This window comes from Centropristis striata, chromosome 12, assembly GCF_030273125.1.
Source record: "Centropristis striata isolate RG_2023a ecotype Rhode Island chromosome 12, C.striata_1.0, whole genome shotgun sequence".
In the NCBI taxonomy this organism is placed as follows: Eukaryota; Metazoa; Chordata; class Actinopteri; order Perciformes; family Serranidae; genus Centropristis; species Centropristis striata.
The window spans coordinates 35,020,478-35,040,015 of record NC_081528.1 but is presented as its reverse complement, the minus strand read 5'-3'; the positions used below and the strand labels follow the sequence as shown (position 1 = coordinate 35,040,015).

At 36.5% G+C, this 19,538-nt stretch overlaps 1 protein-coding gene across 3 annotated transcripts; it reads right to left on the bottom strand.

The window, feature by feature from the left end:
- Positions 1-2,125: 2,125 nt before the first annotated feature.
- Positions 2,126-19,204, bottom strand: lamp2 (lysosomal-associated membrane protein 2). Of its 3 annotated transcripts, none has more exons than XM_059345842.1 (9): positions 19,024-19,204; positions 15,157-15,272; positions 13,441-13,654; positions 13,180-13,341; positions 12,266-12,504; positions 12,048-12,158; positions 10,831-10,885; positions 10,563-10,733; positions 2,126-3,346 (listed from the first exon to the last, which is right to left on the bottom strand). In XM_059345842.1, exons 1-9 carry the CDS (start codon positions 19,067-19,069, stop codon positions 3,204-3,206), a joined length of 1,257 nt encoding a protein of 418 aa, XP_059201825.1. In that variant the 5' UTR covers positions 19,070-19,204; the 3' UTR covers positions 2,126-3,203. The 3 variants fall into 3 exon arrangements, with proteins under 3 accessions (XP_059201825.1, XP_059201824.1, XP_059201826.1); XM_059345841.1 differs by having other exon boundaries at positions 3,297-4,948; XM_059345843.1 differs by lacking the exon at positions 2,126-3,346 and adding an exon at positions 5,425-9,006.
- Positions 19,205-19,538: the final 334 nt, after the last annotated feature.

The window sequence follows — 19,538 nt, the reverse complement described above, 5'->3', positions numbered from 1 at the left end:
TTCTTCCACATGTGACTTTAAAAAAAGTTTTCAACACAATCATTTCAACACAATTTCATTTTCAGTAAAGCTCAACACATAGTATATATATATATACATATATATATATATATTTAAATATATATATATTTAAAGGAAGATACATTTGAAGATTAATATCTTTACTATTTTATATATTTTTAATGATTTAGAAAAGTTTTAAGATTTGATATCAAGCAAGATATGAACATTAGCTCTCATCTCAAGGTATAAATATGTACAAAAAACAAGGAATACTTGAATGAAACAAACAACAATATTTGAAACAGATTACAAAAAATTAAGTGTTTAAGAATAGATAGGACACATTTTATGATCATTTTCAACTGATGAGAAATCAGAAGTCAGAAACAAACAAAAAACATCATTACTTTTGTTGCATAACAGATGTAAAATATAGTTAAATAAAATTGATTTGCATATCGTCTATATTTGACAGTATAATCGGTGTTGACTGTAGGTTTCACACATCACTCCTAAATATTACATTTCGGTAACGCTTTATATTAAGGTCCTTGTAATAACCATTAATTAACAAGTAATAAGGCCCTTGTAAGTCCTTACAAGATGCTTATTAACATTATTGTGTGTTTATAAGCTTATATAAGTGTTAATAATGGCATTACAAACATCCATGACCCAGCCATTATGTCTTTGCCATGCCTTTATTAATCTTATTTTGATTGCTTATTGATATTAAAATATACTTTATTGCTCATCTATTATAAGTTAACTATAAGTTAACTATGCTTTTTGCAACTACCGGATCTAAAGCGAGAACAATGCCTTATTACTTGTTAATTAATGGTTATTAAGGACCTTATTATAAAGCGTTACCTAAATTTCTGTTACTAAAGTTTTATAAAGGTTTGTTTATTAGAGGTCTGACAGACTCATTTTGGGCTAACAAAGACATGAAATATAACCTATTTTGTTGCAAAAAAAAAGGTTAATAATGATGCTAGCTGCTGTTAGGCACCATGGTGTTGATTGAGAAAGTAAAGCCAACAAACGTTTTATCTCGGTAACAAGTTAAGTCTGCTCAGCTGGTGTGACCTTTGTGTAAACCGTCCTGGACGCTAGTTTACAGCTACAGAGTCATGCCTCTGATTATAAAAAGCATCCTGTTTATCAAAGTCAAATGGAAATTTTGATCAATCAGCAGCTCACTCAGCAGTGTGAATGTTTAGTTTACAGCCATTAACCTTTGAATTCACTTCTGTCACAAGACTCAGGGTTATTCAGAGGGTAAAAAGGGGAAATCTTTCTGGGACACAGGCACCAGAGGGCGCCCATTGAGACCAGCGATAATCATGTTCATCCTAAATATGAGCAATGGTAATGGTAATTTATCAAAGCGATTTACATTACAGACTGCACTCATTCACCCTTTCACACACACATTCATACTGGTGGCAGAGGCTACCCTAAACGGTGCCACCTGCCACCATTGGGAATTCATTCACACACCAATGAACACAGCATTGGGAGCAATTTGGGGTTCAGTATCTTGCTCAAGGATACTTCAACATGTAGGCTGCGACAACAGGGATCGAACCACCAACCCTTCGGTTGGGGGGCAACCCACTCTACCAACTGATTTTATTTTTATTGCTCATTAAAGCGAACTTAAACTTTTAATTTCTTGCACGTCTGACCCGAGCAGCGACCTCCTGAAGCTGATGGACAATTCCCAAAAAACTGCAGTTCCTCATTCAACCACTTGAGGCACCAAAAGTGAGTCAATCCCCATAGACCCCCATGTTAAATTGTACAACTCTAAAGAAAAAATTAACATGTTTAGAGCATGGTCTTCATCGCCCATTTAAGGCTTAAAGTTATGCATTAATTATTAAGCGCATGGCTGCTTTGAGTGACAGGCTGCTGAGCCCGCCTCTTTGCCTGTTTTTTGGATTAGATGGATTTAGAAGGAGTCAGTCACTGCCAAGATGGCAACAACTTGAGCAACTTACTTTGAGCTTAGTTTTGTCTCTGTAGAAACCTTATGTGTGACATCATCTGTGACTTTGCCCTGAAGGACAAACTTCCTGTTCTGATGCGTTCAAAGAATGACAGTGATACAAAACAAGAACGAAACTTTATTTAATTTGTTCCCCACTTGTGTTAAACAAGCTCATCATATCACATTCTTCATCAGATGGAGACAAGCTTCAAGCAAGCAACTCAGAGGTGCACAACAGAAAGGCACGAAACTGTCGGAGGGGAGGGGGAGCGATCGAATGTACAGAACTGAGGGTGTGACTTAAATATTAATCAAGGTCTGCAGCCGACCTGCTCATGCTGTTAACGTTACTGTACTCTCACGTGGAGGGAGAAATGAACATACATTCACCCAACAGGTTTACATTTAAACCAGTTGGCCAAAATATCCATTTGAAATACCAGGATTATCAGGGAACAATACTATAATTAATTCATAAAACACTCAAATGTAAATCTTTTAAGTGTACATTTCAAGAAAATGAATCTTCTTAACATGAGTGACAGAAACATAAAACATCACACAAAAATCAAACTGGTCCCAATGCTGGTAAAGTGTCTTAGTTAGTGTCCCTTTCATCAAACTACAATTAAGTGACTAAATGTGCAACAGGTAGTGTTTCATTTAATTTATGTTACATGGAGGTAAAATTAATGCGAGAACTGTGGCGTCTGGGAGGTGAATGACAACAGTTGAGCTTGCTCGTTACATTCACGTCATCAAAAATCAATGTCATTCATTCTATACAAGAGAGTAATTTACACATATACTATTATACAGCACAGAAACCGAGAGGGAAAAAGCCTCTCTTGGGCGGGAGGAGGAGGAAGGGACGTCTTTCTGGGGAAGAAGGTGGACGGCTACTCACAGCCATAAATTTAATTTTCAAAACATGCAATCTACAATCAAACGATGCAATATTGATCATAAATGTTTTGGTACTTGATTCAGTCATTGGCATCAAAGCAAATACAAAAGGAAACCATTTGGGAGGGCTGGTTGCTGGGATAAATTTCAAACTGTGTACGAGAAATAAGCTAAAGGTTATTTTTTTTTAGGCGAACGGAAATGAGCGGGAAATTTGGGATGCTTTCAATGCACTGACGGGCAGGGGAGGTGTTTTTAAGAGCTGTGAGGGAGAGGCAGAAGCAGCTGGGTTGGATTATACAGACTGGTAGCCAGTACGACTCTTCCTCCGGCCAATCAGGTAAGAGATAAGCACAAGGATGATTAGGAAGCTGAGCGCCACGCCCACTGCAATGGGCACCAAAAAGCTCAAATCAGAGTCCAGGAAGCATTCCTCAGCTGACAGACAGACAGACAGAAAGAAAGAGACAGACGGAAAGAAAGAGACAAACAGACAGCAGTTTAGTGGTTTTTAGTCAGCAGAAAAACACTCAGAGGGATTTAGGATATATACAGTCAACAAGGGGTTAGAGGGAAGAAGCAGAGCAGCAAGAAACAAAATCAGAACCTACAAAAAGGGACGTAAACGTAAATTAGAGGAACAGAGTTAGACAGCTATTCGAAAGGCACAAAAAGGAAATCACCCAAGTAGTTATTATTTATTAGTCTATATAAACATTAATGTCAGGCAGGATGAGTGGAGGAAATTCTTAAAGGAATAGTCCAACATTTTGGGAAATGTGCAAAAACGCTGTCTTGCAGAAAGTCTCATGTTAATCTCTGTACACAGTCGTTCGGCTGCAGGACAAAGCACTCCGGCTTCTATTTGTAGCCTGAGTAGCATTGACAAATCAGCCGTGACTGATCATGTTTGAGCAGGCTTTAGATGCATGCAGGTTAACGGTTTATGTGAAGGGAAAAAAAGAGGCGTAAATGCAACCGCAGAACACATCTGCTACCATCTGAAGACAACTTATGTATCTGCATTCATATGTAGGAAAAAACACAGTTGTAGACGTCATCTCTCAACTCCAACTCTATTCTCGCGTCTGAAGTTGCTAATCAGACTGTAAACAATAAACGGCACATGGGGGAGGAAGTCTTGGCACAGGTATCCGTTATCCGGATGTCCGCTGGACATTTTTGCAGTTGCCTGCAGAAGCTAAATCGTCATCAAAATGAAAGCCAATCGGTTTGAGATGCTTGATGCTAGGATGTATGGTTTGTAGTGAAGTTTGCCTAATCTGCCCCCATTCATCCTTCTGGACCCTCAACTCTAGCATTTACCTTTAGATACTGCTCCTATGCCTTAGTTCAATGAATTTACCACGAAGTATTCTATTTTTAATCAGACTTTGATCCATTAAGTCCAATAATAATAATAATAATAAGAGCACTTTCATCAAGCTATTTACTGCCATTCAACACTTGCAGCCAGCGAGTATTGGAATGAATGGGGCGCTATCTTGGATTAAAGTATCACTTCATCGTGAGAGTCATTGCACCGGACCACAAAACAGTCCTGTAAAACTGCACACATTGCATTTTCACACTACTTTTTATACTGATGAAACAAATGAGATACAACATGGGGATCAATGAGTTTTTAGAGCTGATTTTTGTTTGTCAGACTACCAGTTTTCCGTTTCACGTCTTTGAGCTAATCGTCTTTCGCATATTTACCCTCCCATCTAACTCGCTGCACATTTCCCAAAGCGCAGAATATTCCTTTATGAAAACAGTCAACAACACCACATGGAAACTTAAATACAACACATGTTGGTAATTTTTTCACAATTAGTCAAAGCAGCGATTCATTGACTGATGAGAGTTAAGATCGGAGTGAGGAAAAGTTTAACTAGAAAGACTCATAGCCGGTGGCCATGTTTCTCTTTCTCCCGATGAAATAGGCCAGCAGAACGATTAGAATGAGAACAAGCAGGGCAACGCCGACAGCTATGGGAACAAGGAAGCTCTCCGCTTCAGGCTGGCAATCCTCAGCTAGACGGGAGTGAAGAGAGCAGAGAGGTGAATGTCTTATCGGCCCAACAGAAGAATTAAAAGTAGAGAAATATTAATGGTTAAAGGCACTATGGCTAAATGAAAGACACAAGCTGCTAACTTTCTTTAAGAAGCTCCTGAGTAGAGCTGGGCAATAAGGCCTCAGAATAAAATCTCACATTATTTTGAACTACTTTTCCCCCTTAAAATAAAGAAATGATAATAAAAAATAATAATAAAGAAAAGGAATAATTAATATTGTTTGTTAACGTGAAAAAGAATCACCAAATGCAAACAAAACTAAATTATAAACAATAATACATTTAATTATGAAAATAACAACAATTAAAAACTGTTTTTTATTATTTAAATCCTAAACCAAATAAATTCAAATGAATTGAATAAATCAATTTATCGTCCAGCTCTACTCCCAAGTATTTAAAGTTTAACAAAAGGAACAAACATTTACTCAGGTGTCCAGGGCAGCAATGCATTTTATTTCCATAAATCTTAAAAGACTAAAAAGCTCCACTTCAGTCTGACACACAATTTGAAATCCAATGTATTACAGCTAACAGTGTGAGTGAATGGAGATGAAATCTGCAGTCATTTTTTTTACTGATACAACACACATGAACTGATCTGTAACAAGGTGGTTTTGCAGCAAAAGTTCCCTTTTCTGAACACGAGTGTGCAATGTTCTTAACGACAAGGGAAATCAACCACTGAAAGGTTTGTTAACAGTATTAGCGAGTTATTAAATGAACAGAATGCATCTTTAAGAAAGGCACAGTTTTCATGATGATAAACCTGTGAGATGATTTATGGAGAGAGATTAACAAACATTTATAGCACTGCTGCAAAACCACCTTCATGATTAAGGCAAATTTGTACAAAGCTGAAATACACAAAGATCACAATCACAAGCATAAATCAAAGCTCATATTTGATTTGCAGCGATTCATGTACACACAAACACATGTACAATGACCTGTCCTGCCAAAGCTAACTTCATAGGCAACAATGCAACCATTTCTACCCATATTCAGTGCAGTGTACGGCCTGCTTTGCTCCAGTTTTGTGGAGTTGGAACAAGGCAAACAGTGTACAGCACTCTGCAAGAATGAAGCAACAATACACATTTACTACCATGTGTAACACCAGCTTTCTAATATAACAGGCCTCGCCTCCGTCCCTGATACTGTATCACTAACTCCCTGACTTAAAAGCTCCTGAAAACCTGCTTTCAGCTTCTTACTACGAGCAACTACATGAAAACTTTGTGCTAAACAATTTTGTCTATTTGACATGAGATTATAACACAAACCTCAGTGGTTTTCTAGCAATTTTTTAAAATCAAAATCTGAAGACGTGGAGCTGTTTGCTTTTTGCCAACATTGTTGGGCAAAAACAGATCAAACCACATTCACAAGGTTTCTGATGGAGTGGATAAGGTGAGCTTTTAGAGGAACAGTTTGATATTTTGAGAAATCTCATTTTTGCTTTCTTGCCGAGAGTTAGATGAGAAGGATGTGACATGCTACGTGTGCATCAGACGTGATGGTTTACAGATTTGTCTCCTCTGGACTCAAGCTAGCTAGCCAACCTGTTTCCAGTCTCTTTGCTAAGAGAAGCTAAGTATCTCCAGGATGTAGCTTCAAATATAAGTAGGTGTGTTGCCATCTACTTGTTTTAATGTTGAATTTAAATGCATGAAATAAAAAAAACAACAACTTTGTACAGCTTTTAACAGTAAAATTAACAGTAAAAGCACTTTTCAAACATGAAAACTGTTGACACTCACAGTCGTTACAATCACATCTAAATAAATACTTTAAATGCAATTGTAAAATACTGCAGCAACAATAAAAACACAAAAAATCTCCACACAGATCTGATATAACCCTCCTCACATACAATCATAAAACAAACGGAAGTGCCATATTTCTATAAAGTTTTCAGTCTTTCTGGTGCTCTTTCAACTATGTCATCTTGTTGTGCCCTCTTCTTCTGCAATGGTTTTCCAAGTAGAAAACTGGTGCCACCTACTGCTTATCTCGGTGAACTTCAAATAATCGCAATATTGGTCTTGGGTGAAAACAAGCATTTCATTTAGCTTATTTTCTCTAAATGTGGTTAAAATTTCCAAAGCATTTAGATGGAATCTTCTTATCTGACTCTCAGCAAGAAAACTAATAAGTATACTTAAAAAACTGTCTCAATATTGTACGAAACTATTCATGAACCAAAACTAGGGCTTCATGATTTGGAAAAATATCTTATTGTGAATATTTTGGCTGATATTGCAAGTCTATGCATGTCTGTTGAATAGTATTGTAGGCAAGAACACAACACTTAATTCAGAATGGTATTTTCACACATATTTTGTCTTTTAACAAATATTGAGCCTTCCTGCAATTTGGATATTGCACTAGTCCACATTGCGGTTTTGATATTGTTAAATTGTGCAGCCCTATTAAAAGCCTCAGGATATTTTTTTATCATAGTTGCATATTCAGTAATTATTTGTTACAGACAAATACTTAAGATTAAAGCCAATTTTTTCTGAGGCTTTAACGTCTCCTGGTGCAGCTGCAGCCCAGAGCTCAGGCCCAACACACACCTTACACCCGTGACAACAGTCTCAACATAATGCGAAAATGTAAAGAGCGTCTTAGTGCATTTATATGTGGATATCCTCATGAATGTGAATATCTCCACAACAAAACTGTCCCTTTTCTAGACCTAATGCCAAAATGTGTTTTGAGAGGAACAAAAAAAAAACAGTTGACCTTCCTTTTTAGATTAATTCTCTGACAGGAGCATGTGCAAATGTAAGAAACCTTTTTAAACAGAAGACATTTTGATGTGGCACAGCAGGAAAAGCACAGGTGTAATTAATAACAACGTCAGTTTCTTTACAATCAACTGTAAAGGAGCCATTGTTAAGATCATCAATTGCACTTGGACTTTGACTGCTTGGTGCCGATATGTCCTCTCTAAAAAGGGTTTATTAATCTTTAAACAACAAACACTTTGATTTCACATTTCTTAATATGATTTGAGCCACATAATCAGGAAATTAATTCCAATGTTTCTCCTGCTCTACAGGGGCAAACACGGGCTAAAGCATATTTCCCTTGACTACTTTCCAAATGGAGTAGACCTTCATCCTTGTTAAATACATTTCTGGGAGCAAAGAAAGAAATCTTTCTTTGATTTGTCAAAGAAATGCTGTTGAAAAATTATCGGGGTTTTTATGTCTTAATGTAAATTGTTATGGGGGATGAAAAGTCAAACCATAAAGGAAGTAAAATGAACTTAAAATGTGCACAAAGATTAAATAATGACACAAGAAAACAAAATGGGAATGTCTGCAGAGCAAGGGCAGGATCTTCCAGCAACTCATTTAAATTGTCACACATCCAAAAATGTATTAAAAATGAATGTGCAGGTGCTTTTGTAGATGCAGAAATGCACTGAACTCTATATATTGTATATTAAATGTCAGGTTTCATGGGATAATGATGTCAGTTTAGGAAAATAAAAGGTTGTGTTTGGATTCTGCTCTTGCTCGTTAACAAAAAACACAACAAATAAGGAAAGACAAGACATCTAGAAAACAACAAAAAAGAAACACAAACATTTGGGGCAGACAAGTTTGGTCCTTGGGAAAAACACCAAACTCTCCATCATCACATGGATTTTTTTCTCATTATCATCATATTATGAAAGACCATTTATGCAACTGCAGTTTAAAAAATGCATGTTTCATAATGACCAAAAAAAAATCAATACTACATCTCCTGTTTTCCCAGCAGACACATTAGATTTTAAGTTGTTTGCCAATTAAACAATTGCACATGAAACCGAAGGACCAGGCTTGGGAACCCCGTGATATTGATTGCGAAACTGGATTTAAAGGGTCTGATATCCAACATAAGTCTTTCTTCGACCAATCACGTAAGCGATCACTACAATGAGAATCAAGCCAGCCAGAGCAGCGCCAACAATGATTGGGATTAAGATGCTGGTGTCATCCAATGAACATTCATGGGCTGCAGATAAAAAGAGAGTCAGTCAACAGATGGAACAGAGACTTTCTGATTAACGACACAGCAGGACAGCAGCTGTGCCAAAATATAACACTTGACTTTCTCTGTCACAGAACACTGTGCTCGTCTGAATGAACATCTTTGGTGCGACAGATGAGAGTAGAAATTGTTTTATACAAATGAAGACTGCAGGAGGTCATTTGTGTATCTTGGAGATGATGTTAGCGGAGGATGATTAAAAATGGACCCGCCTATTAAGAAGATTTGAGGAGTTCAATGAAAATAGTCAAAATTTTTGCTATTTTTCTCTCTCATTTCTACTTTTTCCTCTCGTGGAATACTGCACACTTTCCTCTCTCTCTAAATAATATTCAGATGACTCATGATTTGGGACAGTAAGCAGACATTGCTTCATTTTAAGGCGGTTGCAACCAAAAAAGTTTGAGAACTTACGGAGGCTGAGAACAAGTACAGTCATTGAAAAAATTATTAGACCGCCCTTGTTTTCTTCAATTTCTTGTTCGTTTTAATGCCCGGTACAACTAAAGGTACATATGTTTGGACAAATATAATGATAACAACAAAAATAGCTCATAAGAGTTAAATTTAAGAGCTGATATAGACATTTTCCATGGTTTTCTTGATAATAACCAAAATCATTATCAAGAAAACCATGTTAAATGTCTAGATATCAGCTCTTAAATAAAACTCTTATGACCTATTTTTGTTATCATTATATTTGTCCAAACAAATGCACCTTTAGTTGTACCAGGTATTAAAATTAACAAGAAATTGAAGAAAACAAGGGCGGTCTAATAATTTTTTCAATGACTGACTTTAAAGACAGATGCATCTTACTGTTGTCTGCATGCACTTAATAAAAATTGTGGTCGTGTCAACTCCCACAATCCCTAAGAACCACAAATTTTAAGGGTTCATAATCAAACATTTTCCTTTAAGTTAGGTTAATATGAAGTAAAAATGCACTAGTTATTACTCAGGCAGTCTGTGACTTCTTATTTTAGCTCAAAGACAAATCTGACTAATGCTGAGAATCACTGAAAAATTCTACATTTTTAATGTGTAGTTCAAAGTTTAATAATGTCATTGCATGTCATCTTTTATCAATAAACTAAAGCAGGTGTTTTGTATCTCCAATTAAAGTAAAATGTGATCGTCTTGTTGTGTCGTGTGGCAACTTATAATTTAATTTATGTGATGCACCTGATTATACTGTTACATGGACGAAAAATTAAATGCAAACACTTTTAAACTCGCCTAGATGTTTTTTTGTTTCCTTCGTGATAATTAACTGCATCAAAAACATTTCATGATCATATTATAAGACATAAAGGCTACAGGTAATCTGAAAAAGGAACCTTTTAACTAAAATACTGCCAATTTTCAGATGACGTCCAACTCTGTTTCTAGTTCAAACTAACAATGAAATTCCTTTGATTTATTCAAACACAACAAAGATCATGTAGCGTCATCAGCCAGACGATTATAACCGTCTAGTCAGCAGAGTTCATCTCAAGAGACATTAAAGAATAACCTACCTGTACTGAAAGCTCCCTTCTTGACTCCAAAGGGCTGTACTTGAAGGGCGAAGGTGTAGATGGTGAGCTGGTTGGTGATGGTGTAGTTCTGCTCCTTGTTACACATGTAGGAGCTGCCGACAGCCGCCTGCCACATACTCAGGTTGGTGTTTGCTTCGGAAAACGCCACACCTTCAAAGAAACACAGACATAAAAGAAAAACTCAACATGAGCTGGCTGCTCAGTGTGGTGTCGGGTCTATGTGGGTAGATATGATACTTCTAATTACCAGCGCTCGTCTTTCCGGTGATGTTTAGCGCATGTAGGCGGAATTTCTTTGTGTCCTGTTAGATGGAAAATAGACACAGAAAAAGACATATAAACTTTATGTAACTAGGAAGTCACATTGAGATAAAAAACTATTTTGCAAATTCACAAAGCAGCATTCAACACATAACAGGAAAACAACATAAACAATATGTACGCCAAAAATTGATTACATAATAGAGTGCATTAACAAGTATAGCAGCAAATATTTAAATATGTTTGTTTTTTCAAAGCGACTGAACTCCTTATTCTAAGTTTAAAATCATTGAAAAAGATAAGAGTCTGGGTTTTGAAATTATCTGCAGGCCAAGATAAAACTCAAGGACCAAAGTAGAACGGGCTTGTTTTTCCAGCCTTTGTACAGATAAGAGACACTTTGAACTAGAAACAATTATTCTACCTAAGATATGCATCAAAATAACTTATTTTGAACAAATGAAAAAAGAAAATCCCCCTCTAACAGATTTGTTAGACACACCAAGCTTCCAGGATATGAACATTTTCCTTTTCACTTTTCAGGGATGACAGTGTCAGTGTTTCATATTTCGTTGCATCCCGTCTAGGTGATGTCATCAAACGTCTAATTTTATCTGACCAACATTCAAGTGAGAACAAGATATTCTATTCATGTTTTGAACTCAATCTACTTCTCATCAAAATAAAGACATTAATTCCACATATCAAACCACCTCTGAATGTGGCTGGGATGCCATATGCAAAATTGTACAATCTTGATACAGCAAAAAACTTCCTCCCAGTCTGAACAAAGCCTTACTGTCACACTACAACCAATAACTTTTCAACTGCAACTATATTTTACACTGACCTGAGTCAAGTGATAAAGAGTGCATGAAAAGTAGTAGGAATGCTAAAAGTAATAATGATAAATGGTTGATATGTCCAGCTTCTGTAACTCTTAAGTCTCAGTAGTACCCTAACCGCAAAACTTACCAAATCTATTATAAAGAAATGAAGGAGAAAATAAGCGACCATGCCTAAACATGAATGATCACTGTAGTTTATTTGCAGCCCAAAATGATTGATATAAAACTGAGAAGTTTGGTGCCAAAAATATTTTTTTTAAAACCAAAAAGAAAACTATTGGTTAAAATTATCATAAAATCCCACAGATGTCCTTTCAACATTGACAACATAACCAGGCAAGTTTTTCAGGCTTACATTGGTGAAAGTGAGCTTGATGGTCATCTGCTGGGTGGACACCAACACCAGCTCGCTGCTGTTGACTCCACATGATCCACTGACTGAAGTGCCGTTAGGGTCAAAGTTCATCTTGGGACATTAAGGAAAGAGAAAGGAGTCATATCAGCAAAAGGACCATCCAAGATCATTTGGGGAAAAAAGATTACAGCATTATAATTTTGTGTTTATGAACATACCTCTTCTTGCTTATAACTGATCCGCAGGCCAAAGTTGGCCATCAGACAGGCGGTGGTGTTCTCATCAGGCTTGAAGCTGTACTTCCCAGTGGTGGGTGGGGGAAGGGTGGGGGTCGGGGTGGTTGTAGGAGGGGCAGTGGGAGTAGTAGCGTTTGTGACAGGAGCTGTGGTGGGGAGGCTGGTTGGGTGAGTGGTGGGGGCAACAGGGGTTGTGGGTGTATCAGCAGCACAAGTCGTATCTGTGAGAGAGAGCAGATGATAAATGTAAACAGTAGAGAAAGATTAAAGCAGTAGTTCTCAACCTTTTTGAGTCGCGACCCCCAATTTAACATGCATGTTGTCCGCGACCCCCGCTCACTGAAGAGAATCTCACACGCACAGTTCAGATCACCCAAAAAAGAAACAAAATGACCAAAAAAAATTGACCACAAAATGATCAAAAAAGACACAAAATGACCAAAAAAGACACAAAATGACCAAAAAAGACACAAATTGACCACAAAATAATCAAAGAAGACACAAAACAACCAAAAAAGACAAAAAATGACCCAAAAAGACACAAAATTACCAAAAAAGGAAACAAAATTACCAAAAAAGACACAGATTGACCACAAAATAATCAAAGACACAAAATTACCAAAAAAGACACAAATTGACCACAAAATGATAAAAAAAAAAAAAAAGACACAAAATGACAAAAAAAGACACAAAAGGACAAAAAAAAGAAATTAAGTGACCAAAAAGACTTAAACACATTAACACATGAACACTTTAACACAGTGGAGACAGAGCTGACTTCCAAAATGATTTGGAGACCCCCAGAAATCATCTCGCGACCCCAATTGGGGTCCCGACCCCAAGGTTGAGAATAGCTGGATTAGAGGACGGATCTTTGGTGTTGAATCAGCACTTACAGTTTTCACTTGTGCTGTTGTTGCTGACAAAAGCCTGTATGAGCACGTTCCACAGCGTCTGATTGACCAGATCAGACTCCAGCGTGTCTTTGCTCTGGCATGAGTAGCAGGTGTCCACCGCAACATCGGTGATCTTGGGCTTCACTGCCACAGTCTTGCTTTCTAAAAGAAATACATTCAAAAACGAAGGTACAATCAAGGTAGGTACAAGGTCTTTCCATGTTTGAATGTGGTGTTTGCACTGTGAGGTGTAGAAGTTACCATTTGATGCAGCATTAGGGAAGGTGGTTTTGTCGCCGAGGTTGTAGGAAAAGGTGACGGTGTCGGCCTGGTACACTTTCCCAGCGTTGGTGAAGTTCACACTCCAGGAGTGTCCATTTCCAAAATTAAGCTTCAACGTTGAGCTTGTGTTGAGCTCACACGTACTTCCGACAGTGGTGACGTCAGCAGGAAGTTCAAACTCAGCTGTTGCACTCTAAAAAAAAAAAAGAGTAGTGTAACCTCATATAACATCACTATACAAATCTGATGTCAAACTGCCAAAATCTCCCATAATAACAACATGGTAAACCCTTTTTATGTACTCCAATCTTCATGCTAGCAAAACATTGTCCCAGTGATTCGCTCCACATGCAAAGAGCTGTCAAATGACAGAAATATTGCTGTAAGGCAGTTCAGCTGATGTTTTTTTTAACATTGTAATAAAAAACAATTTTTAGAAAATGTCCTGATCTGACCATAAAGACTCAGTATCCGGAACAAGGATCAAGGCATTTTCTAACTGAACACTATGTACTAGTGAGCTGTATTGGGTCTGACCTGTTGACTCTCTAAATCTCTGCTGTCTGTCTGTCTCTCCTTCACTTCGCTGAGCTTGCGTGTATCTCAAAGCAGATGCTAAGTCCTTTAGCAAAATACCACCATCCATAATTGGCAGCAGAACACAGTTTGAGACTGTTTATTTATGGTTTTTAATTTAACTTGGTTTGTTTTGTTTTTTCATCTGTACGGACCGATAGATGTTCAACTGAATGCAGCCTGTTCAGATAATTCTGGCAAAGGATAAACCGAAGCAAGAAACACTGCAGGGCAGTTTTAAAAGTAGAGAGAAATTAGTTTAAGATGATGATAACAACAAGAGACTTTTTATATTTTATATAATAAATAATAACTGAGGGAGAACTTGAATACTGGCTTTTTTGTAATGAAATGCAGAGAACTGGGCAGCTGAATTATTTGGTAAAACATAATTACTGGATTTGATTAATTGATTATGTACATTTATATATATCTCAGCCCTATGTAAACTGTTTAAAAGCAAATGTCACAGACCTTAAAATGAAAAAAAAAATCTTATGTTATGAATACAATCACCTGCCATCGAGCTAAGAGGAAGTTTACCCGAGTATTTTAACTGTCCATCCGATAGTAAACATATTTAACATTATGTTTTTTTTTTAAAGCATCTATCAAATCAACAGTTTTTTTCTAATCGGCCAAGGTTGAAAATTTCTCAAAATGTTGTACATTTCTATGAGCTGCTATCTAGCAAAACAACTTCACTAGTAAAAAGACTGGACATTACAATTGCAGGATATGCACCAGGAAAACTCACTAACTAAAATGCTGAATAGCAAGAATCTATGTGCTTTGTAGTGTCTTCCCTTGTTTTCCTTTTCCAGGATACTTGAAGAGTTGTCTGCTGTTGTGGCCTGATAACAGCAGAGCTGCTTTACTATATTTGCAAAGTAACTTCATAAGGATACTGTAAGTAAGTAAGTAAGTAAGTAAGTAAGCAAGTAAGTAAGTAAAATGTATTTATAGAGCACTTTTCATAGATCACAAAGTGCTTTACAACAGGGATAAAATGCAGTAAAATATAGAGGTGTGTAGCCTGATGTACTAAATATGTCAGTATAAAACAGTCGGTCATAGTAGAACATCTTGAGGTGACTGTGACTAAGACCAGACACTCACCTTATTGTCAGCGGCCTCATACGAGACTGAGAAGTTAACCATTAGCTTGGCATAGAGGCATAAGTTTTCATCTTTGTCTCGGACATTCACCTCAACACCATGTGACAGCTGGAACACTGAAAAGAAAAAGAAAAAGAAAAATCGCTAATTATTTATCTTCAAATTAAAATAGTCCAGCTGGAATTCAATAGGTTACTCTATTCAAAATAATTATAGTTGAGTGGAAACTCATGGACACTCTATGAAGCCTTTCAATTTCAATAAGAGGGACAGCACCACAATCCACAAGCTGACACCAGATAACCTCCATGGGAGCACCACGTACTAAAATACAACTTGGATTATGAAATTATGTGGACAGGTTGGAAATAGTCTTGTTTACCTGTCACGTACGTGTATTTTAGGAGCTATTTCCTATGTTCTGAAGAATCACATGATGCCAAGCTGACAACAACAAAACGCTACAGTAATATTTTATTATGACACTTTAAATCATAGCCCTGTACCTTTCTGCTGGCTCAGAGAAACTGTATACAATTTACCAGAAGAGAGGTCAAAGTCCATTGAGATTTATTATATAGTTTTGCAAGTATGCATTTTCATCAAGCCAACAACAACTCCCTGCCACCATCTCCATAAACTTATAACGTACTGGACATGAACTCTAACACAAATGTAAGTAATGTTGCTATAAAAGCAGTATTTTTACTAGAGGGTCTTGCTGTAAGACACAATGTCTTTTTCTCACACAGATTTGTGCACATTGAAATCACAGCTATCAAATGTTGTTACCCTGTCTAACGGAGCACTATTTGTGTTAACGCCAATCAAAAAGCAATATGTGATAATGTTTGAAAAAACATTTGCAACTGAAACATGTCTGAAATTCCTCATAAGGTCACAGAACCTGACAACACTGTATCACAAACACTTGCACAACAATTAGATTTATTCTAGTGCAATATCTACATTAATACTAGAGCAATACTTACATCTATTTTAGTGTAATAGTACTGCAATAATTACATTGTATTCTATTGTAATGATTAACATCAATACTACAGCAATACTTACATCTATTATAGTGTGGTAGTAGTGCAATAATAACATCAATACTAGAGCAATACTTACATTTATTAGTGTAATAATAACATAAATACAAGAGCAATACTTACATCTATTATAGTGTGGTACTAGTGCAATAATAACATCAATGTTGGAGCAATACTTACATCTATTATAGTGTGGTAGTAGTGTAATAATAACATCAATACTAGAGCAATAATTAAATTTATCAGTGTAATAATAACATTAATACTACAGCAATACTTACATCTATTATAGTGTGATACTAGTGCAATAAATATATTTATTCTGGTGTAATAATTACATTCATACTTGAGTGTTTAATGTGTCCGTTTTAAAAGTTTTAAGTTTTAAAAGTGTATTTATTTGTATTATTATTCTAAACATGTGATGTTGGCTGTGCATGTTTGTGTGTTGGAGTTGTTTAGTTTTTTGGTGTTTTCCTGAGTCTTTAATTTGCGCTGAGAAGATGTAACGTTGGCGCTCATAATTTCGGTTAAGTGTCAATAAAGGCTTTCTAATGATCTGTTATTAGTTCAAGTTTATTATAGCCATTTCAACAATATAATGAAATACAGTTGATTTGAATGCGTTTGGGCATGCTCACATAACTCACATCACAATGACAACACAACATACACAAGACAAGAAGGCACATAAATAACAGGGAGAACAACACTAATATACATAGAAAGTGCATGGTAACAGAGAGTAGCAGCAGGTTCAGTAGTGCAAAAAGTGCAAAGAGAGCTAGGCCATGGTTATGAGGTAGACCATAAAGTGCTTCGTGCATGTTCAGGTGACGAATAGCTTGAAGATAGGTACTATCCCTAAAGCGTGATGTTTTACATGTGATGCCTCTATACCTCTTCTCTGATGGCAACAGAGTGAATAGATGGTGTGCTGGATTTCGGGTCAACTTCTCTTAGAGGTCCCGAGGACACGGCTTAAACAGTGGGGCGATCGGTCTTTTGCCGTCGCTGCTCCAAGGCTGTGGAACAAACTGCCCCCTGACATTCGTTTCACTTCTGATCTCAGCCTTTTTAAATCAAAGTTGAAGACCCACTTTTTTAGGTTGGCATTTAATTCTGCCAACTCTGTTTCTTAGGTCTACTTATTTTGTTTGTTCCTTTCTATGTATGGCTATGGTCTATGGCTCGTACTACCTTGCAGCACTGCAGCACTTTTATTTTGTACTTATATGTTATGCATGTGTTATGTATTGTTTTTATGGATTTCCTGTGAAGCACTTTGGGTACCTTCTGGCTACTGTAAAGGGCTATACAAATAAATAAACTTGAAATAAACTGGATGGGAGGGTCAGAGGTGATGTTACTTACATTATTAGGGATTCTTTTAAGAGAAATAGACTACCATAATCTGACCAGAATAAAGCATTTGTGACAGAACCAACGTCAGGTAACGTTTGCTAACCTAGCTGAACCACAGCCAAACAAGTAGGCTAGTGTTAGCATAAGTAACACAAGCTAGCATTGTATACAAAAGAAATGACAGTGGATTATACAAACGCTCATCTTAAATATAAATTGATCTTGTTTATAGTGATGGCATTGTGCCTTTTCGGTCGGCTGCTTTGGGGTCAACATATATTAATTTTCTGTAACTAAGCCGCTGTAAATTAGTTAGCTCGTGTGCTAACTATGGAGGACTAAAAATTACTTAAGTATAAATAAATAAATCAATCAATGCATAAATAAATGTATAAATAAATGCATAAATAAATAAATACGTAAATAAATGCATAAATAAATAAATAAATGCTGAAATAAATGAATAAATAAATACATGCAAAAATAAATGTATAAATGCTTTATATTTATTTATTTATGCATTTATTTACGTATTTATTTATTTATGCATTTATTTACATATTTATTTATGCATTTATTTATTTATGCATTTATTTACATATTTATTTATGCATTTATTTATACATTTATTTATGCATTGATTTATTTATTTATACTTAAGTCATGTTTAGTCCTCCATAGCTAACTACATGACACAACGTTAGCTTAACGGTAATTGAGTCACGCGCTAACTTACTGTAAACTGCAAAACGTTGCTAATGCTAATGCTAATGCTAATTTAGCCAGTTAATATGTTTTGTGTAGAGTCAAAGCTGTGTTTAAGACACACTTTCACTCTCTTAACAAAGGAGTGTGTGTCTCACGTTATTTAGAAGTGACATGACTCAAATGTTTCATCATTAACTCAAACTTGAGCTTCAAAACAAGTGTTATCTAACAAGGTAAGCTAACGGCTAACTTGGCTAACGCTAACTGAACAACACATTATGGGATTATTACAGTCACGTTATAACGTTAAAACGAGCTTTACAGTGACTACCAATGTACCATTTTGGTTATAATACATCCACATAAAAAAAGATCAATAGCAACTATGAGGGAAATGTAGTTTTTAACTGCGGTGTTCCAGTTTGATGTTGTTGACGTAGGTAACAATTAGCGCTCAAGCTAGCTTCATTAGCACAACATCACGATGGACTGCTCCTTGTTGAGGGTTTCGTTTTAACGCCAATTCAGTACATTTACCCTAAAAGCACAGTTATATATTCTTAATGAAGCATCACAGACACCCTGTACACATGCTTTAATAATACCCTAAGCAGCCCAGAAGAAACCAGGCCCAGGATGTCCCATAACTTTAGCTTTAATCTTCGCAGAAAGACATTTTTTTTTTCTCAGTTTTTTTTAGCATTTGATTTATTTACGGACTAATTAAGGTGATAATACATACCGATTCCAACTGCGAGGAGGGAAACAAATGCAGCATATCGAAACATGATCGCAGAGTAGTTTGGAGTGTGAGCCAGCGGAGAGAAGAGGATCTAAAGCCGACAGGGAGGCTCAGTCAGCGGGGTTTGGGATGCAGCTGAGACGCCGACTGGACCAGGAAATGGAGAGGAGTCATATGACTGGGACCATCTCTAACCAGTAGGTGTGGACTAGTGTAGCATTAAATCTCTCCCTTTTTTTTACAGAGTTAATCATTGTACTGTCAGCATTTCGTCACACTGTTAAAGTAATCGCCCAAGTCATTTTTTGTCAAAATTGTTTTTTGCCTAAATCATCTCCTCATGACGCCCTCATAAAATCACCCACATCCTCAGTTGACCAGATCATGTGATTTTACCCCTTTAAGATAATGGCCTATGTCAAGTGTGTGACTTAAGCGGATTTATTATGGCTAAATCAAAATAAAATGTGACTTAAGCAATTTTTTGAACATGTCTTTGTGACATAAGCAAGATA

Bases quoted from the DNA above. Each gene is read 5' to 3' on its own strand.
- lamp2 (XM_059345842.1), bottom strand. From the start codon at position 19,069: ATGTTTCGATATGCTGCATTTGTTTCCCTCCTCGCAGTTGGAATCG. The intron at 12,159-12,265 runs GTATGTTCATAA...TAATGTCCCAAG, and splicing joins TCAGTTATAAGCAAGAAGAG to ATGAACTTTGACCCTAACGG. The intron at 10,734-10,830 runs GTAATTAGAAGT...GTTTCTTTGAAG, and splicing joins CACCGGAAAGACGAGCGCTG to GTGTGGCGTTTTCCGAAGCA.